The following is a 24,957-nucleotide window of genomic DNA, read 5'->3' as shown; positions in this document are numbered from 1 at the left end:
AGAGCTGTGATAGCTTTGAGGAAATCTACATTCCATCAGGCACACCTAAATGTGAAAACATGAGGAGGCTGTGGCTTCCTCACTGTCTGGATTTCCTAAGGAAGGGTGGACCCATTTCCAGATAGCATGGGCTTGGGTGGAGGGAAAGGGGAAGGCACTAGAAGCAACAACACCCAAGATGAATCTTTGCTCTCCTAACCTTAAAATACAACAATATGAAACCAGAGCAAATGTGAAAGCCAAAGACTCCAGCAGGTTTTCACATCAATCAGGCTTTTCAGGGTAAAGTGTATCAAAATCCAGGAGTGGGACAGCAAATTTTAGATGTCAGGATGATTTCTGAGAAGACAAAACAGGTTTAAATCCACAGCCCTTAGATTTACATCCACCTCAGAAGCTTACAGTGCCCCTGCCCGCTTCCCAGTCCCCAGGCGGCAGAGGAGGTTACAATACAAACAATAGTTATCTTTGCGGCATGGCCACTTAAATAAACGAATCCCACTAGCTCTCCTCCACTGACGAGGGGCTCCAACAAGGCTGTCCCCAAGCAGCAGGGGCTCCTTCCTCAGCAGGACCTCTTTGCATGCAGCAGTGACTGCAAGGATTTGAGTAACACAGGCACCAGGAGGGAGCCGCTCTTGGTTGCCCAAAGGAGGGGGAATAACTTGCAGAGCAGCACGATGACAATGGACAAAGGCAAATTTAGACCTAATATCAGAAAGATAAATTGCTGAGAGTTCTTATGAGTGGAGACTAATCCTTGGAGATTGCACGGCCCAGCACCTCCCTGCTGCCTAGGCCATCACACCTGCTCTGCTGCTTGAGATCAATCACTCCCTTGTGTTCAGGAAACTAGGCGAGATCTAATAGTGGGTCTTATTCAGGCTCTGTGTCTGGGAACATACACTTAAAAAGCAGGCACACAATGGCATAATTGCAGCCCCTCTGAGCTGTTTGGCCCCTTGCATGGGACAACCAGCTCTTGTCCTTTAGGATGCACATTCAGGCACTGCAAGGGAACCAGAGCTGAGCTGGGAAGGCAAACTTGAAGACAGAACAAAGGTGGAGGTAATCTTGAAAGTGAGGTTGTGAAAAAGGCAAGCTAGAACTGAGGCATATGTATACAGACTCGATAGCAATTAACTATCTAAGTATATTGTTTTACTTATACAGGTCAAGTGTCTCGCCTTTACCCCCTGACGATTGTTTCAAGCAGTTTTAAAGCTGGCTGTAGGTACTTTGGATCATCTATGCATCCAGGCCAGCATTTCAAATTTATTATTTTAAAGGCATCATGAAATACAATCATGAAATACTAAAAATGGTAAATGAAAACAGAGTTTATATGTCCCTACAGTGCTGGACCCGCTATAAAAATACTGAAGTAACAATAACATTAAGTATAAATTTATAATACCAGGATTTTAAGACTGAGGCCTATTACTCTATATTTTATATATTTAAAATAAATATGAATTTAAACCTAAGACCATAATATTTCTTTAAGAACCAAACCAGAAACAGATCAGGCCACTTTTTTCACTTAATCATGCAGAATTGAAAAATGGAGCAATCTGTTTAAATGTCAGTAACTTCCTAGCTACAAAAAAACAATTATGTATTTGGAACACCAAAGAATCCAAGCACTACCCACATTTTTCAGCTACATGTACACAGCATCACAAGGACTTTGTTCACCTTTTGAATTTTGAAACATCTAAGCTGGTCAAAGTTAGCAGCTTCTGTATTCAGGGGACAAACAGAACGACGGATCTCAACCTTCCTCTTCCATTGCCCATAACAAAGCAGTATATGGCAAAACCCAAACAGGTATACTCACATTCTGCTTTTACAGAAGGTCTCAGGTTTTGAGCCGCTCATTCAGGAGGCAGCTCAGTCTCCATACAAAGTCCTGACTGGCAACAGCCAAATTCACTGCACCTCTGAACCTGTATAATGCAAGCCAAGAAGAGTATATCAAAGTTACAGCACTGAAAACTATTTGGAAGTACCAAGTTACTGGTCATCTAGAACAAGTGCCAAAATTATGGCAGGTTCATGGAACACATCCACAGATTTTAAATGCTTAGACGTTTACAACTCCCTAATTAAACATCTATCGTATTTTACATGCTATTGTTTGCAACTCTTGTTTAATGCTTACTACTACGAGATCATAAAGGTTACTTCAGTCTCAAATATCATGGTTTACACACACTTTGAAGACATTTATTCTCTCTCTATCATATACAAGAGCATTTAATTGCAAATAAGGGTTTGGGGTACATCTCTCTCCCCCTGTCTATCTTAACCACACTAATTGAAGGTTAGACATCTAAGTTATCCAGTGCACATCCTGAGCTGTCTCTAATTCTTGTGTATGGGCCTGAATATCTTGCAGTTAAAGTATATTAGCTCAAGTCCCATATTGCTTCTTAGCTGTGAATGATGAAAATGCCAGATTGAGTAAGACTTGAATAAGATTTCTCAATACAACACCTTATTTTGGTAAGGTATCTTTCCCCAGTGCTGTTGATTCACATATTCAGACTTCTCTGGAAAGTGGTACTGTCTAGAGATATCAGAGGACAGTTTTTTGAATTCACGTTTGACAACAGCATGTTGCTCACTTGCGACATATTAAGCCAGTTGGTTTAAAAAGTCCTTATGGAATTAAGAATGTAGCTTTGCAACCATAATAGTTTTCAATTTTATGTTGTTTTGCTTAGTATTTCCTGAATTACTTCTTTTAAGTTTCTTTGTCTGAAGATGATCCTAACACAAAAGAGTAAGTCATTGTCTGTCATTTACATTAAAAAATTCATAATGCCTGTCTTGTGAAGATTATATTCTTTCAGTGCTACGCCAAATAAACACTTCCAAACCATGTAACTACCCACTTCTAGAAGTATTCCAACCTGTCAGTGTAACACAGTATATTCTATTTCTGCATCATTTTAATGGCGTTATGTTTCTGTGAACCATTAAAAAGCTGACATATTATACTCCCCAAAGGTAAACAAAGTTTCTCTAATAAGAAAGGATCAAAGATATTATGCTATGCAGCTACACGAGCTGTATTTTGAAAACTCAAGAAAAATAGGAATCAACAAAATGAGAGGAAGGTCTGCTATATGTAGTTCTATGAATACATGAAATACAGGGAAAACTGGTTACCTTTAGTGTATATTCATGTCAAAATGAGCTACAATTGGCTCTTCACAGATTTAGTATTATGTCAGGAAAGAAATCAAGCTATTAGAGCATGTAAGAAAAGCCCAGAAGTTTAGAGTCAGATGAGAAAGAACCGTAACTAAGAACACAGACTAGAAGAAAGGGTGAATAAAGGTTTTGGACAGCTTTGCTGCTATGACAGCCATAAATTCAAGCTTTGTCAGATTGAAAAGAATGTACATTTGGAAAAAGGTTTCATGTTCAGACATGCCACATCAGATCACTTGGGAATTATTTTAGACAATACTATTACATATCATATAAATAGTTATTGAAAACATAATTTTTAAAAACACAGATTAAAAATATATATCTAATCAGACTATTTTTATAATATAAAGTAAAAGAGTGTATCTACCCTTGCACTGCAAGATGGCACTGACAGTACTCTCCACTCAAAGCCCTGCTAAACCCATCTTCCTGTGTTGTCTTTTCAGTACCGAGTTCATTTGCCTTCCGTTGCCTGTTTCTGTTCATTTTTACCTAAACTGTAAGGACATCCATGGGTTCCGGTTTTGCACATGAACATCTCTCTCAGAGAATGGATTTAGGGCCAAACGCTAAAGCACACTAGGAATTCTTATGAGAGTCAAGAACTCAGTGGTTGTGATACCTCTTTCTTACATCAACACAGCTCCAGTAACTCAAATTAACTTATTTTTGATTCATACCATTAAAGCAAGGGTTGAATCCCAGCTTGCAACACTCAGGTGCTCTTATTACAAAATGAAGAACTTCATGCATGAAAGAATGGGAGAAGGGGTGGCTGATGCAGCCTGTGCCCCAAACACTGCCATCGTAGCAAGGTGATTTCAGGCTACCTGCTGCTAGGGTTGGGTGAGGGCAGACAACCAGAGGTGTCGCCTTATTAGATATCCCAAGGCAAGCTGTCCTCACTTCTCATTCATTTGTCCTGAAAATGACTTAAAATATACATAAACTCTGTAATAAACTTAGTATATCACCCATCTTAAGACTTAAACTATGACATTTCCTGTTATTGAATATGCAGAAGACATGGCTTAGGTCAAATTTTTAAGGATCTGCCATTACTCAGTTTATATTCTAGTCATACTGTTTTCAAGCATCAGGGCACTGCAATATAGTCAGCATTACCTAAAACTTAGTTATGAATAAATTGCTCCTTTCCTAAGCCATGGAAAAATGTGCTAGAATTGCTATTAAGATAAATCTATGGACAACTTTGGTTAAGGCTTTACAAGGGCTTAAGAAAGTTTGTTTAGGCCTCAAAGCAAATCCATCCATCTGCTGTACAGACTCATTGCTGGAAGGGTTCAACTGCTAATGCTACCAACATTGTGGCCAGCCTGCAGTGTTAGGCAGACAAATCAGCACGAGTTTTAATTAACAGTTTGGGAACTAGACTCAACATGCATTTTTGACTAAGAGAATTTAAATAAGAGCAACAACCACCTGCTCCTGGTGATGGACATATTCCATCTACAGGTGAAGTGACATTTATCAAAACCTAAAAAATGGAATCCAAACGCAAGTTGGACATGTTACCTTTACTACATTTCAAGAATCTGTGGAAAATTACTTGTCTTCAGGAAGCACCTGAGTCTATGCGACTTTCTAAAGTGGAGACCTTAGGAAAAACACTTGGAATACAAGCTGCCAAGTAAAGGGAACAGTAAAGTCAAGATTCCACATTGTGTTAAGACCACTTAGTAATCAGAAGTTATAGCATCGTAGTACCTAAAACCTGCAGCCTCTCTAAGCTGTGCACTATGTATTTTACAGGCTATCCAGGCTCCTGAGACCCTATTGTGATAAAGTGAGTAAACTGCTGAGATATAAAGAGGCGGGATGACCGATGCCAGTCTGAATAAACAGTCAAAGGATAACAAGTGAGAGTAGTTCTACAACAGAGACATTGGATCCAAATTCAGGAGTCTGCAGAGATCTGCTACCAACTCAGACAAGCTACTGCCTTTCCTCCAGCCTCTCTTACTTATATAGACTGAGCTTTTTTTTTTGCAAAGGCGAGTGTTCTTTCACACTGTGGGAATGTACAATGCTTAGTAGGACGGTGTCCCAATTCATCATCGTAAATCAAAAGCTACATGTATAGGCATTTCAGATATTATTGGCAGATGTAACATTCAATGTAGCTTGCCAGCATACGGAAAAAATTTAAGGTCGGTTCAATGAAGTCAGTGTGATTTTGGCCCAAATCACCCATCTGCTACCTATATTAAGTAGTATAACATATGCTATATGAGTAACATATATTCCATTTTGATCACGTTTGACATTTCTTACAATGCTAAAATTTTTGTCATTTGCCAACCTGTATTTTTAGAGCTTTCTTGACTAACTGCCAGGGCTCCATCTGGCAAAATTAGAGGTGTTCCTAACTTGAAGCATTTCAAAGCAATTCTCCCACATTAGTTAAAAAAGAGCAAACCTAAGTGATAGGAGGTGACTGTAAAAAGACTGGGTTTAACTTTCTTAAAAAACAAATACAATGAAATAACAACTTTAGAAAAACCTTAAGTTACTATACCAGCTACCTACCCATCTACCAATATTTTGATGGACTGATTATATGTTGAGCATGGTTTAATATTTTGAAGGCTCAATTGTAAACGATCATATCATTTTTTGTTCAACTGATCATTGTATTACCTGCATGATGAATCTAATTGTAAACTGAAAAATACAGTCCCTATGGACAACACAGACCACTAAGTTATCTCATATGTTAAATGTAAGTTTTGAATTTGTCCAGGTGAATTTGAAAGTTGGTCTCAAGTCCTATTCACAGGAAGATGATTTACTCCTGAAGAAAGTGTACTAGCAATTTCAGAGCCACAACGAGACCACTGTTTTCATAGAATCATAGAATCACAGAATCACCAGGTTGGGAAAGACCCATCGGATCATTGAGTCCAACCATACCTATCAAATACTAAACCATGCCCCTCAGTGCCTTGTCCAGCCGTCCCTTAAACACCTCCAGGGAAGGTCACTCAACCACCTCCCTGGGCAGCCTGTTACAGTGCCCAATGACCCTTTCCGTGAAGAATTTTTTCCTAATGTCCAGACTAAACCTCCCCTGGCAGAGCTTGAGGCCATTCCCTCTCATCCTGTCCCCTGTCACTTGGGAGAAGAGGCCATCACCCTCCTCTCCACAACTTCCTTTCAGATAGTTGTAGAGAGCAATGAGGTCTCCCCTCAGCCTCCTCTTCTCCAGGCTAAACAACCCCAGCTCTCTCAGCCGTTCCTCATAAGGCCTGTTCTCCAGCCCCCTCACCAGCTTCATTGTTCTTCTCTGGACTCGCTCCAGAGCCTCAACATCCTTCTTGTGGTGAGGGGCCCAGAAATGAACACAGTATTCGAGGAGCAGTCTCACCAGTGCCGAGTACAGAGGGAGAATAACCTCCCTGGACCTGCTGGTCATGCTATTTTTGATACAAGCCAAGATGCCATTGGCCTTCTTGGCCACCTGCGCACACTGCTGGCTCATGTTCAGTCGGCTGTCCCCAGGTCCTTCTCCTCTGGGCAGCTTTCTAGACAGACTTCTCCTAGTCTGTAGCACTGCACAGGGTTGTTGTGCCCCAAGTGCAGGACCCGGCACTCAGCCTTGTTAAACCTCATGCCACTAGACTCTGCCCAGCGGTCCAGCCTGTTCAGATTCCTTTGCAGAGCCTCCCGACCCTCCAGCAGATCGACACTTCCACCCAGCTTAGTGTCATCCACAAACTTGCTAAGGGTGCACTCGATGCCTTCATCCAGATCATTGATGAAGACATTGAACAGGGCTGGACCCAGCACTGAGCCCTGGGGAACCCCACTTGTCACTGGCCTCCAGCTGGATTTCACACCATTTCCCACCACTCTCTGGGCCCGGCCATCCAACCAGTTTTCCACCCAGGAGAGTGTGCGCCTGTCCAGGCCAGAGGCTGACAGTTTCTCAAGCAGAATGCTCTAAGAAACTGTCAAAGGCTTTACTGAAGTTCAGGAAGACCACATCCACAGCCTTTCCCTCATCCATCAGCCAAATCACATTATCATAGAAGGCGATCAGGTTAGTTTGGCAAGACCTGCCTTTTGTGAACCCGTGTTGACTGGGCCTGATCACCTGGTTCTCCTGCATGTGCTTCATGATAGCACTCAAGATCACCTGCTCCATGACTTTCCCTGGCACTGAGGTCAGCCTGACAGGCCTGTAGTTCCCTGGATCCTCCCTGCAACCCTTCTTGTAGATGGGCACAACATCAGCCAGCCTTCAGTCCAGTGGGACTTCCCCAGTCTTCCAGAACTGTTGGAAGATGGTGGAAAGGGGTTTGGCCAGCACATCCGCCAGCTCCTTTAATACACTTAGGTGGATCCCATCTGGCCCCATAGACTTGTGGGTGTCTAGTCGGCCAAGCAAGGCTCTGACCACGTCCTCTTGGATCATGGGAGCCTTATTCTGCTCCTCTAGCTCCCGGGTTTGTACACAGACGGAACAACTTTCTTTACTCTTAAAGACTGAGGCAAAGAAGGCATTAAGTACCTCAGCCTTTTCCTCATCCCTTGTCACTGTTGTTCCTTCTACGTCCAATAGGGACTGTATGGTCTCCCTAGTCCTCCTTTTATTATTTATATATTTATAGAAAGATTTTTTTTGTTATCTTTCACAGACTTGGCCAATCTGATTTCTAGCTGAGCCTTAGCCCTTCTGATTTTTTCTCTACACAATCTCACTTCCCTCCTGTAGTCCACCCAAGAGGCCTGTCCCTTCTTCCAGAGCTCATAGACATTTCTCTTCTTGATATCACTCAAGATCTCTCTGTTCAACCAAGCTGTTTTTTTCCCCTGCCGGCTTTTTTTCTGGAACATGGGGATGGCTTTCTCCTGAGCTGCTAGGATTTCCTCTTTGAAGAGCTCCCAGCCCTCATGGGCTTACTTGCCCTTAAGGACTGTCTCCCATGGGACTTTGCCAACCATTTTTCTCACATCAAGTCTCTTTCCTCTATTGGATAATCAAAGAGATGTCACTTTAAAGACTCGCTGCATGTACGAGTTACAGTGAAGTATTTCTAGACTTCGAAAAGACAGAAAGCTCATCTGTCAAGTCCGAAGCTACACTTGTCATCGCTGCCAGAACAATTACCAAATCTTTGCCTAATCTGGTAATTACCCCAGCATGATTCTCCATAGAAATAAAGGTCACATCTTCTAAAGGCAGGACCCTGTCACTTCATAAAGGACATGCTAGCCAGTGCCAGTGCCCTCATCCCAAGCAGGCAGCCTACAAGAGAAGCACTACATGTAGCCAGTGTGGCATGCACATCTCCACATTCGCTATGTGATCCCAGTGCAAGGGAGGACCTCAGTGAGAGCAATCAATTAAAAGAAATGAAAGTATTGTGGGCTCATCAGCTTTCCTTGGGACTTGGCAATCATTGATAACTCTTAGATGTCTCAGTAGGATACAACAGTCCTTGTTTAAATTTCCTGGAGTCGAACAGAATCCTACCTCTCCTCACCTGCTTCTAGTAGCCTATAAAAACTTAATTAATATTTATTTTTTTCCCTGAGTTTTCTGGGGATCATGTAATGTATAGCCTCACTAACCTGCAGCTATCTCTGGAACCAACTCCTACTCTCTTCCATGCTCCAGCAATCACACCGGCTTGGATTTTAGAGTCCCTGCATGGACTGACATAGATGCTGCACACACATATCAATGGTGCTACACGTATAAGTATTAAACTTTCAGTGATTGCTCCTTGTCCAGCTAAATAGTTTGGGAAAAAGAAGGAAGCTAGCGGGCAGGCAATGGCAAAGTCACAAAAGGCAAATACAACAAGGATACTGTTTGCTAGCCAAGTACATCAGCTCATATTAATCTTTTATAAAGTATATTACATTGTGACTCCTTATCACAGAATCACAGAATCACAGAATAACCAGGTTGGAAGAGACCCACCGGATCATCGAGTCCAACCGTTCCCATCAAACACTAAACCATATCCCTCAGCACCTCATCCACCCGTGCCTTAAACACCTCCAGGGAAGGTCACTCAACCACCTCCCTGGGCAGCCTGTTCCAGTGCCCAATGACCCTTTCTGTAAAGTATTTTTTCCTAACGTCTAGCCTAAACCTCCCCTGGCGGAGCTTGAGGCCATTCCCTCTTGTCCTGTCCCCTGACACTAGGAAGAAGAGGCCAGCACCCTCCTCTCTACAACGTCCTTTCAGGTAGTTGTAGAGAGCAATGAGGTCTCCCCTCAGCCTCCTCTTCTCCAGGCTAAACAACCCCAGCTCTCTCAGCTGCTCCTCATAAGGCCTGTTCTCCAGCCCCTTCACCAGCTTTGTTGCTCTTCTCTGGACTCGTTCCAGAGCCTCAACATCCTTCTTGTGGTGAGGGGCCCAGAAATGAACACAGTATTTGAGGAGCGGTCTCACCAGTGCCGAGTACAGAGGGAGGATAACCTCCCTGGACCTGCTGGTCACGCCGTTTCTGATACAAGCCAAGATGCCATTGGCCTTCTTGGCCACCTGGGCACACTGCTGGCTCATATTCAGTCGGTTGTCAACCAACACACCCAGGTCTCTCTCCTCCAGGCAGCTTTCTAGACAGACTTCTCCTAGTCTGTAGCACTGCATAGGGTTGTTGTGCCCCAAGTGCAGGACCCGGCATTTGGCCTTGTTAAACCTCATGCCATTGGACTCTGCCCAGCGGTCCAGCCTGTCCAGATCCCTTTGCAGAGCCTCCCGACCCTCCAGCAGATCGACACTTCCACCCAGCTTAGTGTCGTCCACAAACTTGCTAACGGTGCACTCGATGCCTTCATCCAGATCATTGATGAAGACATTGAACAGGGCTGGACCCAGCACTGAGCCCTGGGGGACCCCACTTGTCACTGGCCTCCAGCTGGATTTCACACCATTTCCCACCACTCTCTGGGCCCGGCCATCCAACCAGTTTTCCACCCAGGAGAGTGTGCGCCTGTCCAGGCCAGAGGCTGACAGTTTCTGAAGCAGAACGCTGTGAGAAACTGTGTCAAAGGCTTATCTGCCCCCACCCTTTCTTTTTTACAATATCAGCCTTAAAGAACATACAATTCTTAATGAAAATACCATATTTAATCTTTATCACTTACCTCACCATTATAAAAGTAGTTATTTACATAAGCAGTCGGAAGGGGTTCCTTATGCAGAATGCACTTGTGGAATGCTGGCTTAGAAAAAACTTCAATTTTGAGTTCACCAGCTCAAAATGTCCTATGTTGTACTGTATGCGTTAGCTGGGGACCTCCCATAAGGTCCAGGTCTCAAAGGCACAGCTGTGAATGACAGCAGATGTAATAGGCACTACATAAGCATTACACACAGCTTTGGCAAGGTCTGACAGCAGGCCCATTAAACTATCATAACTTTGTTTTTATTTCAGGAACGATTTACTGCTTAGTGAGTTACACATGCACCTCACAGAAACTGTACTCAGGCAGGTGCAGTGGTCAGGAAGAAAGCTGGACAATAGTAACTGCAACAGCCCTGTTTAGTTCTTATCCCTTTTAATTTCTTTGGACTGCTAGCACTTCAAGTCTTAGCTCTTTATAATTAACAGCCTCTATGGAGCACAGAAAATCCTTGAATTGCTCTCATTACAAACATTTAGAATGAAGCTGCCTCTGAACTGAGTTATGAGTTTTAAAAGAACTAAAAGTGAGTTTTATTTTATAGTTAAGAAAGAACGCTTCTCTTCTGAAACCTTGTAAAACCATTTTAGCTTTTTCTGTAGAATTCAACCTATTATTCTGTTCCAGACACTGGGTAATAAAAGCACTAACATCACTACTCCCAGACAAATCAAAGCGCATACGATATTAATCTTCTACGCCCCTTCAACATGAGCATTAGAACAGAAAAAAACAGGCTTTTCCTCCAGTGATTCACAGCACACCAAGTACATGATATCGCCTAAGTCCATGAAATCTATCTTCTGTCATTTGTGATTATCAAATCAACATAATTAGCATAACCAAACCATTATATGAAGAGAGATTTGTCATTTAGGTGCATAACAGTTACGGCATACCACACAGTTCCAGCTCTCAGATCTACTCTCCCTGCACGATGAGACTGGCAGATTTTCCCATGACAAAACCACGACAGTCATTTGTCTAAACCCTGTAGTCACACAAACGCAATGTCTGAAATCCAGTGTCTTGGTTACATGGTTTAGTTCAGTGTTTGTAACTACATCTTGGAAATCTTCTGGGAAAGGAAACTCAAAGCCTAATATTTTGATTTTTGTCTTTCAGTCTTTTGAATTGACTTAATCTGATACTACTGACAGTAAGTCTAGAACACCCATTAACTATGCTTTTCTCCACAGTAGATTTACTTCTAATTTCCATACTTTGTGGGAAGAAGTTCAGTGTTTGCAAGGCACTTCATGCCCAATTTTATAACTCCTGATTTTATACACATACATATGCTGTACAGACGAATTATACTTTTCTTGTGATTATACTTTTCTAGCAACTGCCAGAAAGGGCAGTTTAAATTATGTACTTTACTATATACTCAGATGCACAACGGTGGTGCAAGTGCTGTTGATGTCCAAGAGCATTTCTTTAGATTTTGTTAGGATAAACAGTTAAAAATATTCCCAAAACAGGCTATGCTGCAGAGCTGGTCTTTCAAAAATTACATTTCGTAATTAACTTTTCATAAATTAAGCATAATCCAGCTTATGAGTTACAGAAAAAAACATTCTTGACAACATCAGGTTTTGCGACGTGTAACGGCTTTATGAAATGTGTAACTCTTTCTGTTCTATAAAAGATATTTTTCACTCCAAAATGCAAATTGTAATTCATATTTATTCAGGACTTTCTAGCATTTTAAACTTACTTTTAAAAGAGAGACACAGTATTGCCAAATTAAAGGTTTATTATAGTGTTTTTATTAACAAACTTTCATTGGAAAGTTCTGGGCGCATTAACATAGGAGGCACATTGGCTTCAATGTTTGGCATTTGACAGTCAACAGAATTGCATTTCATTGTGATAGCCTTGCTACAACAGTGTGAATTTTCACTGCAACCCTCATAGCGAGCCTCTCGCACTGATCTGTTGAGCAGATGTTTTTTATTATTTTGGTCAGCCTTCAAAACCTGGTCATTCTGCAAAGAGTGCTGATCTACCTTGCTCTCAGCTTTCTTCTTCTGCTTTGACGGAGAGGCTTTCTTGCTTTCAACCCCATTCGCCTCTGTACTACTCTTTTCATCACACTTGTCTGTCTGTTGGTAGAATCCCTTTTGGCTATTTGATGCACTGTTCTCACATTCAGAGCAACACACTATTAGAGGTCCTGCGTTTCGGCAGAGGAACTGTGAGGAGCTCATCACCTTTGGAACAGTTCTTACGTTTTCCTCTGGGTTTTGATGAGCACGTAAACCTGTCCTATTTATTCTTTGATGTGCCTGAAACTGTTGCACAGACTGGAGGAAAAAATTTTTAGGCAGAGAGTTCTGCGTCATTGTTCTTTTGAGTCTTCCTTGAAGGCAACTGCAGTGGAGGACATGCTGGACTGGATGCACATAACTTTCAGCAGCTTGCTGTAAAGCATTTATAGGAGCAACAGAGCTTTGGATCTGTACAGTTCCTGGTGAAGAACACTGGTAACAGAAGGTATCGCTCAACTGTTGACACGAGTGGGGGCTCCATTTCACTGCCAGTTGCTTATATGCATTAGGACAGCTACACTGCCGGTTTTGAGAGAAAACTGGACATAAGGTATGTTGGTCAATAGATGTCTGCAGCATAGCTGAACTAGCAACATTTTTTATGCTTTTGCTTACTTCACTATTACAGGCTGAATGTTTAGGCATACAAGTATTTTGGGGCCTGCTGCTGAAGAGCTCTGAGCAGATATGAGTTTCTTCATAAGTCACTTTCTCTGCAGGGTTACAGATACTGGTTTGTGATGCTAGAGGCTCAAGCTCATAGTGCTCATGCTCCATTTCTGGCTTTTGACTTCCGGAGTCCAGCTGATATTTGCTAATAGGATGTGATTTATTTTGACCTCTGCCTCCTTGGGCTCCTGAAAAGGTCTGAGAGAAGGCATTACACCGCAGTTTTTTCGGTAGTGGAATCTGGCCACAAGTGCCCTGTGGTCCAAGGCATCGGCACATGCACTGGAAGAAGAATGTTGCAAAAGCCCAACTAATGCACATTATGAGCATCATAAAAGTGCCAAGCTGTGTGTATGCCAGCACTGTAGAGGGCATCATCATTGCTCCAGCTACAAATGTAGTCAATGCAGCCATTGCAATAGCAGAACCCATACGGCTTAGAGAAAAAATTACCTTTCCCTCTCGGTCAGGGTCAGGAGCTAAGCGATAAGCCACTCCATAATGAACAGCAAAGTCTACAGATAAGCCCACAGCCACTGAAATAGTGACAGATTCCAACACATTCAGTTCCCATCCAAGAAGAACCAGAGAACCTACAGTGACAAAAATAGTTCCAGCTATCGAAACTATTGCATAAAGGCTTATAATTATGTTCCAAGTTGTAAGAAGCATTACGCTAAATGCAACAGCAACTGAAAGACCCATGGCAATTAGAGTACCATCAGAAAGACTGTCCTGAAGATCATAAAATTCAAGGTTACTCACAAACCAACCATTGCTAAGCCCTTCAGGAGCAGAACTAAGCTCACTTGAAATCCATGAGTCCACCTCTTTGTAGAACTGATGCATTTTTTCATAAGCGAGTGTGAAGAGGTAGGTGCTTTGGAACTCCAACACCACTGCCCTGATAGTGTCATTTAGGTCAAAGCGAGGACCTGGGGTTTTGCTATCTAAATGATACCCCGTGCTTCTTTCTAGCTCCATTATAGCTCTCTTGATACATAATTCAAAAACTTCTTGTTTGTATGGAAAGCTCCAGTGGCTGCAGCAGGGGTAAAGGGATGGCTCATCGCAGTCTTGATTTTCCATCCACTGCTTAAATGTTTCAATAAAGCAGCTTGTGAAGTCTTGTTCTTCAGTCTGATAATAAAATGTTTGATTTCTTAACTTCTGACAGAAATGCAAAATCCAAACCTGTGAAGCTGGGCTAGCGATATTAAAACTGCTGTCTAACTGGAGCTTTCCTTTACTTTTAGGGTTTAAAGGGTCACCATTATCCTCAGGTGTGACACCCCAGATTACTGTAATTGGCATATGGAGCTCTTCTCCATGGTGGACACGTTCAAACATAAAAAGCTTTTTGTATTCTGCATCGTATCGTTCAAATGGGTGAGAAGACCTAAATACCTGAAACTCGGAAAGCTCCAATGACGGCAATTTCATCTTTGGATTTACACACACAATATATGCTCCACCAATTGTTAAGGCAAGGAACCAGAAAAGCCAAATATATCGAAATTTGATAACAATGCATGGCAAAACTTTTTCAAAAAATATCCTAGATGCTTCAGAGATTGCAAAAATAACCTTGTGGAACATTTGGCTCAACACTGTCCAGCAGGTTTTGTGGTTGTATACCCTCTGCTGAGGTTTCTTAAAGCAACTGAAAATATTGAGAAGGTATCGTTCGTGTAACACAACTACAGCAGGTAACCATGTAACCATTAAAACATAATTCACCAAAATGGCAGTGCCAGCATAAACACCGAAACACCTGATTGCTGTGATATTGCTGACATAATTAGCATAGAAGGCAGCAGCGGTAGTAAAACTTGTGACAAACATAGAAAGAGCAGCATGCTGCAACGTGATGCTCACTGTCTCAGAGGTGCCAGCATGAGGTTTATCAAATTTTGTGTAGTTCCAAACGTCACATAAGACAAAAGCATCATCTGCCCCAATCCCAACAAGAATAATCAATGCAGTGAGATTCATGAATGGAAAGAACTCAAAATTAAATACTACCCGATAGAGAAAGTAAGAAATAATCAAGGAACTAATTATTGCAAACATAGTCATCAGCGTAATAAACATGGACTTTGTGTATACACACATAACTAATAAAACAATTACAATGGCTATGGCAGGATACACAGTATCCATCAACAGGTAATCTTGAAACAATCTATGTTTTATTCCAAACTCAATCCCTGTAACGGTTGTTACACCATCAGAAGCGTTCCAGTTCTCAAAGTTATCTAAGTAAATACTCATCATGCTTTCTCCCTTCTCAGTAGGGGAGAAGAGCATGCTGTATTTTAAAGCTGGTAAAACATAGTCAGCTGTCTTTGGGCTTAGAAAATCCTTGTCCACTAGGTAGTGAAGGATCTGGTAAACAGCATTGTACTTGGTACATTTGCGAGGCACGTTTGTACACTTGAGTTGGTCCTTCCTTTTGGCATTCATATCCCAGCAGTCTGGCCCCAGGGTTCCATTGTAGTAGTATTTGGCACATGTGCGAAGCAGCTTTAGGGTGTGAGAGACATCCCGTTCTACAATTTTCTGACACGATGACCTGTTGTTTAGAATAGCAATATAGTTGCCCAGTGTCCAGCTGGGACAGCATGAAGCAGCAGTGGCTCTCTGGCAGAGATCACCAAACTGGGAATGGGATCTGATCTGTGTAAAGACAGGCAGGGCAGAAGATACAGTTTAAAGTACCAGTCTGAATGATTAGAAACATTCACCCACAACAAAAAAAATCCTGAAGTGATGAAATTCCACCTAGTGGTCCTTTTTGTCTTAACATTTTAAATTCTAAATTTAAATTTTAAATTTAAATTTCCACACACATTGCTTTTTATCAGCATCCTCTTACATGAAGCAGACTAAACCAGTATACTGACTTGTCACAGTGGCATAAAATTGGCAAAAGCAATAAGAATATTGTAATTCTATTGCTTGAAGACACCCTGAAGTTTTTTTATGAGACTGAGGACTGTTAACTCTCTTCTATTACCTCACACCTAGTCCTGAAAATAAACGATCAGCCATACATCAATAAAGTTTCATTCAGCTTGGAATTACATACTGGAGTTCCTAGGAGAGGAAGGGACTTACCATACAGAAAGAAAGTGACAGCTTTATGACATCTTCCATTATCTGATCTCTCTTCTACAACCCTCACTTTATGAGACTTCATCAGCTCTTGTACAGCTGACAGACATTTCCTCCAACCAGGTCAGCCTGTCACCCAGGCACTGTGTGTCCCTAAGTCATACAGAATTTCCAAGGCACAAGCACAAGATAATTCCGCCGTGGCATGAAGCACCCCAAAATAAGCCCTGCTGCACAGAGACGGCAGTTGTGCCTCTGAGTGCTGCACCCACTGAGGAACAAAGTCTCAAAAGTTGACTCAGGAGTGGAGGAAGATGCACTAGCAGCGAAGCCAGAAAAGTCATGGGGACAAACAGGCACCCTTGGCATGTGCATAAGAGTTTACAGGATTGGGCTCCAAAACCATTATTTGTGTATGTTTTAAATGCAGGTGATCCAAAATACAGCACTTTCATCTTTTTTTTGTTTAGCAAAACTGCACCAGTTTATTATTAGCAATTCTTTATAATGCAGACAAAACTCCTGCACTTTAGGATTCTCACAGTAGTTATAAAAGCTTTAACATGGACTTAGTTTTGTCAGCTTGTTTCTGAACAGTAAGAAACTGGCACTCCAAAAAAACAGGATAATTCATGTTTGATTGTTTCCAGAAAAAAACACTCATACATGCAAACTCAGGAAAAACTGAACAACCCACTAAATAAAAGGAAGCACTAAAATAGCATATCTGTATTTTTCATGGCACATCTCCAGGTTAATCCTATGAGGTTATAATAGGCAAACTGAGAGGAAAGGACTGTATTGTCTTCTCTATGCAATTAAGTTCAAGATGGGACAACAAGGTTTATATGCTGTTCTTCAGCACTTGCTGGAGGCCAGAATCACTCACTGATAAACTAACTGTTGCCAAATATAAAGTAACATGAGCTGGCCACTGGAAATTAGGAATTAAAATGCAAAATCTAGTGCTATGTAATATGTTAATATATTGTGGCACTGGGCTTCGTTGGTGACCCAAAGGAATCGAAAAGGCCATTTTGCTGCTGGACTTGATGTGCCAATGACAACACTTCCATTTATTTTAGAGCAAGTAAGGAAACTAAGCTGTGCCACCTGCACAAATGCTGTATCTATCCTCGTCTGTGGGCACATCTGCCCAAACGGATCTACACAGTGACAAAGAATCACAAATACAGTTTTAGGAAAGCTCTCTGAGGACATAATTTACTGTCTTCAATGTTTATAAAATGACGGTTTATGGTTTACAAGGAAAACATTCTCCAATTAAAAGTCAAAAGGAAGGCCTATTCCTATCCAAGCAGAAAAAATTTGAACGTATAGAATGGTTTGGGTTCAAAGGGACCATGAAGGTCACCTAGTCCAACACCTCCTATAACTATTTTGTATATAATGTTTCCATGAAGATTATAGGACTACCATATGCTGAGCAGCTGCAGGATGGAGCCCCTAAGTGTCAGTAAAACATATAGTTAAAGTAGTTACAAGCAGATGGGAATGCAATTAACACAGAGGACTCATAATAAAGCAAACACTAGTTGGTGCTCATCACCAGAAAAATACATTAATTCTAAGGTTTGCACTTCTAGAAAACAGCATCTGATTTTCCTGTCTTTGAATACACAAAGCTTTGCCACTTATTTCAACAGAATTGTGGCCCTAAACAAGCATGAATTCAACAACAAAATTAACATCAGCCAGAGGAGAGTCTTTAAGACCAGAAGGTCACTGAAGTCATCAATTTCCTCCGATAGCTGCCCTACAAGTCAGCATCCTCTCTAGACACTGGCTGCTAGCCAAATACAGCATTCAGAAAAGGGGCATATCACAGCACTCCACGAGCTATAAGAAGCATTAGAAATGCTTATAAATTGTTAGAAAGGTTTAAAATCGTTCAGACATGTTATTTGTAAGTAACAAGCATTCTACAAAAATAAAATACTGAAAAAAGCTTCAGCCCTTTCTGAGCCCTGAGTATCTGTTTTTTATTATAAATTTACATATATAGACCACCAATTACCTATCAATTGGTTTGCCTCCTACCTAGCTAAAAATCCATGCTGCTATCATGCTGTACTGTTTTTCTGCTCAGCTGAGATATTCGATTACTACATCCTTAAGTAAATACCTAAATTACAAGAAAGATCCATTGAAACATTATCTGAAACAATATTCTTTACAAAATATCTATACAACTGTGGGTGTAGCTGAATTAGCCAACATATAACTTTCTGAAGTGTTCTCATTTCAAAGGAAGAGCTAATTTGATGGTGCTAGTTTTTTGAAGGAAATTGTTTTATCCTTCCCTAGGAAGGTAAAATAGTATTTGAAATAATACACTATTATCAAAATGTGCATACAGGAAGGAAAACAAAATTCCTCAGGACTAATGCAACTATTACAAAGATTATTCTTCAAAGGTATTCTTCAAACTGTCTTTATTCTACTATACAGAAAGATTTTTCCTTTTTTATTCATTGCTTTGGGGAGGGACTTTTTACAAAGGCATGTAGTGATAGGACTAGGTAGGGGCAATGGATATAAACTGGAGAGGGGCAGATTTAGACTAGACATAAGGAGGAATTTCTTCACCATGAGGGTGGTGAGGCACTGACACAGGTTGCCCAGGGAAGCTGTGGTGCCCCATCCCTGGAAGTGTTCAAGGCCAGGCTGGGTGGGGCCTTGGGCAGACTGATCTAGTGGGAGGCATCCCTGCCCATGGCAGGGGGGTTGGAACTGGATGATCTTTAAGGTCCCTTCCAACCCAAACCCAAAGTGATCTATACTGCCTGGGATTTACCTAAATCAGCTGTCTGTGTGACTAAACCTGTACAGTTAAATGCACAGATTAGCATCTCTTCCCTAACTTTTCATTTTTACCCTTGTAAAAGGTTATTCTCCACTGTATTTCCTGATTAAATGGGCGATATCATTACTCCCTAGCTCAGTTCATACAAAACTAAGCCAGGTTAGTTTAAATACTGAACTTTGCTCACCTGGCTCATTCTGACTGAAAGACATAAATAGTAATCACATGAGCCATCCTGTCAGTGCAATAATCTCTGACAGGGCAATAAGGAACATTTCATGAGCACGTAAGGACAAAAAACACTTACACCAACAGAGGCTGACCTGAACAAAATACATGTCAGCAGACTGTCAAGGGAGATTCATTATACAATGTTTCACCAGACTTCTAACGTTTTAAGCAAGCAAATGCCAGCTGTTAGGGAAAATAGTTTGGGAATTTGCTAAATTAATGCAGTTATCTAAAAGGCAATGATAAATATATCTGATATTACTCTGAAAGTATCAATACCCATATCTATTTAATTGGGTTATATTTCTAGCTACTGTAACTGTCCATTTGCCAACCTTTTCTCTTCTGACTTAAATATTCTGAGTGACCCACTGGATGTCAAAGAAAATGACATATGCTATGAGGATGAAGGTAGTTCATCTGAAGGTGAAAAAGCAAGAAAAATGGAATTATTTTCTGGGAAACAAGAACAAAATCTATGGAATAATACTTCTAAGAGGAACCACACAGTAAAAGTTAAGATAGTCCTTTCTGCAAAGAACCTTCTAAAGCAACCTTTTTCCACCCCAGTCTGGATGATATTAGTAGCAAAACCAAACAAATTCCCCAACAGAATCTGACTGAACAAACTGAACATTGTTTTTTAACTTCATATGCAGGCTGACTGACCCCAAAAAGGGCATTTACAATGTGAAGTCCTCTCATACTGGATGGCAATGGGCAGCAAACTAAAGTTTCAAATATATGGAAGTTAAACAAATTAAATGCCATCTTTACTTACCCTGAAGTTATCTACATTGCACATTGACTTAATTGCATTCAAATTCCATAAATTCTCTCCTTCTGTTGATGTAAACACCACTCGTGAATAGCGATCACCTGAAATTACAGAAGGGGTTTTATAGCTTATTTGGGTGTGTCTGCTATCAAAGACTAAGGCAAAATCCCACCATTCAAATGACACAGGTAAAATCTTTGTCAGTTTGTGGGAATTCCACCTCCATTTCAAGGTGAAGTATATATCTGTAAGACCCAGTCCACATGAAAGTTCCAGTTTCCTTAAAGTATTTACAGTAAATACGGCATCTTCAATATTATACACCACTTACAAGCTCTACAGACTTCTATTCAAGCAAACTTCTGAAACATGACAAACAAAAATCAAAAGATCTAATCAGCAAACTATGAAATTCTTGGCACAGCCTAACGGTAGTACGCAGTCAGCAATCAAAGGCTGATTTAGTAAGTCATTTGAGAATATAAATAATAATTATAAAGCTGTTTCTACAAGAATGTTTTTGCTTTAAAAGCAAATGACTGCAGTGGAAATTGTTGTGATACCCTTGAGGCCATTTTTAAGAATCCTACACACGTGTAGTTTAGACACATACAGCTTAAATTGCAAATTAAATCATATTTATTAGAAGACAGCTTTTAGGAAAGGAAATAATTGCCTAGTGGCAGTGAGATCTTTACGCATAGCTAACAGGAGAAATGGATATACAAACACAAATATACAGTAGAGTGTAACACAATATGGCACTTTGGGTTAAGAAACATTATCATGCTAATTATAATATTCCAAAATGCAAAAAGCTTATTCTTTCCCAGTGCTGTAAATGTACAGAATTTTTGCCTTTCACAAGACTTTAGTGGAAAGACTCAGGGGTAGGGCTTTATGATCTCTGACCATGCTTTAGGATCAATGAAACTGAAATCAGTGCATCTGGGAGCAGACAAAGATACCAGGAATTACGAAAATGGGTCAAGAGGAAACCAAATGTTTTCTTTACATAACGGACTGGCAAACGTTTCCATAGACACAATTCCTTCATGACCACCACAACTGAGACTACGCAGAAACAGTAGTGGAAAGAATGAGAGTAAGACTATGCAGAAAGAGCAGGCAGGACATGACGAGTTAATTCTGCTTCAATATGCAGTTAATGCTCAGTAGAGTTTGGAGTGCATTTCTTCTCTATGTAAGATCTGCTCAGCCTAATTTGGTTCTGCTCACAGGAGCAGAAATGATGACCAACCTTGCTCACACCTTCTCACTGAGATTAAGACTATACCATAATTTAAAAAAATAAATAATCATAAATCTGTTTTTCACTCCATTTTTCACTGGTCATTGTGTTCTCAGTCCAAATGATTTCACAACTATGTTTTTGTGCTGTTATCAGTCCTCACATATTGAAGCAGCTGCAAAAGAGCCCAGGTCATTATATGAATAAAGGCAAGATCTGCATTTGCTAACGTGCGCTCTGTGCCAGAACAGAACTTATCCAAGTTCTGCAGTATGCCTCATAAAAAGTCAATAAAGACTTCTTTGTCTTTTTGTTCTCTAGTTTAACTTAGACAGCTTCAGTACCTCATGGTATGGGGGCAGGTGGTTTTTATTTCTTTGAGATTGATGTTTTGTCGGGGTTTGTGAATGTGTGCAATTTTTTCTGGTGCTTTTATTTTCCCTAAACCCCTAAATTCTGTACAAAATATGACCTGTGGATGTCTTTTAGGACATACATCAGAAAAGAATTTTGATTTAGGTTTTTTAGAGTTACTGGCACAGATAAAACACAATTCCCTCCCTAGTGTGGATTAAGCACTATATCTGTAGTCATACACAAAATGCTGCTCTTAAAATGATCAGCATTACCAATAAATAATAAAAAAATTCACAGGAAGCAGAACCACTTAAACAAAGCAATTTTCAGTAAATACAGTTACTTCCTAGGAAGAACCAATAGAACATAACTTTTTAGTCCAATTTCTTCAAAAGCTTCTGCATACAGAAAGAAGGTGCTTACCATGAATATACTAAGCAAAAAAATATTTTCCTAGTAAGGCACACAGAAGAAATCACTCAACTGGCGGAATTTTTTAACCTTCCTTACATCATTTCTCCACTTACTTGGAATATCACAGAAAAAGGTATCCTTGTGGAAGTTCCAGTCTGCTTGCCTCTTCTCTCTTTCATAGTGATCATCTGACCATCTGTCATCTCGATGACTAAAACAGAATAAACAGTTATATCTCACCTTAGCAAAGAGAGTCTTAAGAGTAGCATCCAAACAAGTCACACATCTTACATATGAAAAAGATCCACTTCTACTTATATGACTTTGGTATTCAAAAACTGAAATATTCGTTAAATTTTTTGGTTTTACGGACTTCAAAGGAAACTACATTGAAACCAGTACTGAAAATATCTACCGTCTTAAGAGATAACTAATGTGATATATCGTTTCCAGAAGCTTCTGATGGAAAATACCTACTTCTGTAAGACAGGCCTTAAGAATTGTAGACTAGATTCAATATTTATATGAAATCAGTGGCAGGATACATTAAGTCCAGAGAGTTTTGGAGCAAATGCCACGTACGCACAAAACCCCCCAAATAAAATAAAATGCAGTTTTAATACATACCTTTTAGCTTGCTCATCTGCATATTTAAAAGGATAGTTTGCAAGCATGGCTTTGTAGCCTGTATTTTTCACCATATTGTTCCAAGTGACCAATCTCTGTCCTATGGCCGTCCCTCTTGGTTCAAAACCCTAAGACAGAGCATTACAGAATTCCAATAATACTTTTCATTCTTCAGCTCAAACAGGAAAGTGGAAACATGATCAAAGTGATGGATAGTTTTAATTATGAAGCATAGTTTCTCCAGGCATCTACTTCTAATGGTAAAATGCTTTATGACAGGTCAGACAAAATAATGACCAACTGTAGAGAGTGACAAGGGATTAAGCATTCTTGCACGTACTGCTTCTCTCCCCAAGAAATGATGATTTAGTCTATCAAACATTCAACACTTAGTTTTCAGAGCAAAGGTGTTCTACAAAGTCCTTTTCTGTATCTCAATTATCACTCTTTACTGATTAAATATGATTTAAAACTCTCAAGTATATCAAGAATAAGGCGAATCTTTAAAGAATTTTTAAAGTGACTTTGAAACATTTTTAATAACCTGTTTGTTTTCAGGAAACAGCGATTACAGATGGATATGTAGAGATATACGCTACTATAATATAAATAACAACAACCTATAGGAACAGTATCTTTTTATTGGAGGATAATAAATAAATATAATATTTTCAATAAAAGTTCTGAAAGCTACTCATTGGTAAGATAGCTCATAAGAAGTAAGAAATGAGTGCAGTATCTAATAGAAGCCAAATAAAAGTTACTTTCAGTCCTTCAATATGGATATCATTTCATTCCCAAAAGGCACTTAGAATCCGCTCTCCTTTAACAGGTTCTTGCCCTCACTCCTTAAAACATGAATTAGAATATACGGTCTGTGTTGTACTGTGCTCTACATCTAAAACTGGGATGAATTTACATTACTCAATGTACAACAGTTCTGTTGAAGCACATAAGAGCCTTCAATAGCAAAATGTAAAAGGAATTTAAATCAGTGGATATCACTCTGATGGCAACTGCATCTTTGTATCACCAGTAGCTGCTCCAATGTCAAGATGTAATTATTTATTTTTCATTAGAGGAATTGCAAGGCTCATTACCATCTCATTTATTTCATGGATTCATTAGATAGAACTTGCTTCTGCAAGCTTACTACCTACAGAATCTCTCTGGAAATTCATTCCAAAAAGATTCATAATACAGGGAACCTTTTTAGGCACATTATGAGTCAGTTTTTTCCTCTGGGCTAACCTCAGTTTAAAAGGAACATATCAATCGCTGTACTTGTATCTACTGTTTACTGGTATCACTGAAAAAATACCAAATCAAATTACTCATTTGATAGTACAATTGATTAATGTTTACCTACCAGCAATGGATCGGAGAAATCTGGAAGATCTGGAACTAATATTCCAACCAGTGCACACACCACTATTAATACAGTACACATGCCCAGGACCACCACAGGCCAGTCGGCTATCAGCGCAGCATAGCTACATGAAGAGAGGCAGGGAAAAAGATGGTCCAGAAATAAAAGTTATACACAAAATTAATCTATACTTCTTTGAAGAACCATGTTGAAATACTTTTAAATTTGTTTTGTTTCAGGAAATTAAGCTAGCTACTACACTGGATGGAAATAATTTGGAAACAGTTTATTTGTATACTTTTTTTTTCAAAGTAAGAAAACAAAAAATCCCCAAACCACTTTCTATCAAATCTACCTACTGAAACTTCCTATTCTTATACAGAAAGGTTTTCAGATCAGAGTATTATTGTTTCCCCCCAGGATTCTGACAAAAACTGCAGGCTATACCTCAGAATTTGTGATGCCACAGAGGTGATTAACTATGGGCTACTGAAATAGATATTTCTCTTGTTTGGTACATGTTCAGGATTTTAAAATGCCATAGCAATAACTTACATTATAAGCTTTTAGATAAAACCTGAAAAAAACCCATATGTGACATGAAAACCATTGCTTAAGATTAAACACACTTTTTAAAATATAAATATTTTTTCCTTAACTTTATACTAGACTTTTGGCATGGATTTTATCTATGGTAGAGGACCACTACAGAATAGACACTTTGTTTAAAAAATTAATGATAGAAAACATCACAGTTTCTTCTTTGAAAGTTTAAGATTTTAAGGAAAATACCAAAGAAAGGAAAAAGTCAATTTTAAAGTACAGTCCAAATCAACACATCTCCACCCTATTTAAAACAGTCACTAAAAA

The 24,957-nt window shown here is 40.0% G+C and overlaps 1 protein-coding gene across 3 annotated transcripts in view; it reads right to left on the bottom strand.

Annotated features, from left to right (window-relative positions):
• Nucleotides 1–12,112: 12,112 nt before the first annotated feature.
• The window catches only part of DISP1 (dispatched RND transporter family member 1), a 104,123-nt gene continuing 91,278 nt past the window's right edge, over nt 12,113–24,957 (bottom strand). For 2 of the 3 annotated variants that reach the window (XM_069852711.1, XM_069852712.1), the window contains exons 4-8: nt 24,088–24,211; nt 22,719–22,846; nt 22,205–22,302; nt 20,072–20,169; nt 12,113–15,794 (exon numbers count right to left, since the gene is read on the bottom strand). In XM_069852711.1, coding sequence (XP_069708812.1) covers nt 12,153–15,794; nt 20,072–20,169; nt 22,205–22,302; nt 22,719–22,846; nt 24,088–24,211 — 4,090 coding nt within the window. In that variant the 3' untranslated portion in view covers nt 12,113–12,152. The remainder of the gene's footprint in view (nt 15,795–20,071; nt 20,170–22,204; nt 22,303–22,718; nt 22,847–24,087; nt 24,212–24,957) is intronic. The other variant, XM_069852713.1, reaches the window with a different exon arrangement.

This window comes from Phaenicophaeus curvirostris, chromosome 2 (assembly GCF_032191515.1).
Source record: "Phaenicophaeus curvirostris isolate KB17595 chromosome 2, BPBGC_Pcur_1.0, whole genome shotgun sequence".
In the NCBI taxonomy this organism is placed as follows: Eukaryota; Metazoa; Chordata; class Aves; order Cuculiformes; family Cuculidae; genus Phaenicophaeus; species Phaenicophaeus curvirostris.
The sequence above is the reverse complement of the archived record's forward strand: the minus strand, read 5'-3'. Positions and strand labels throughout refer to the sequence as shown.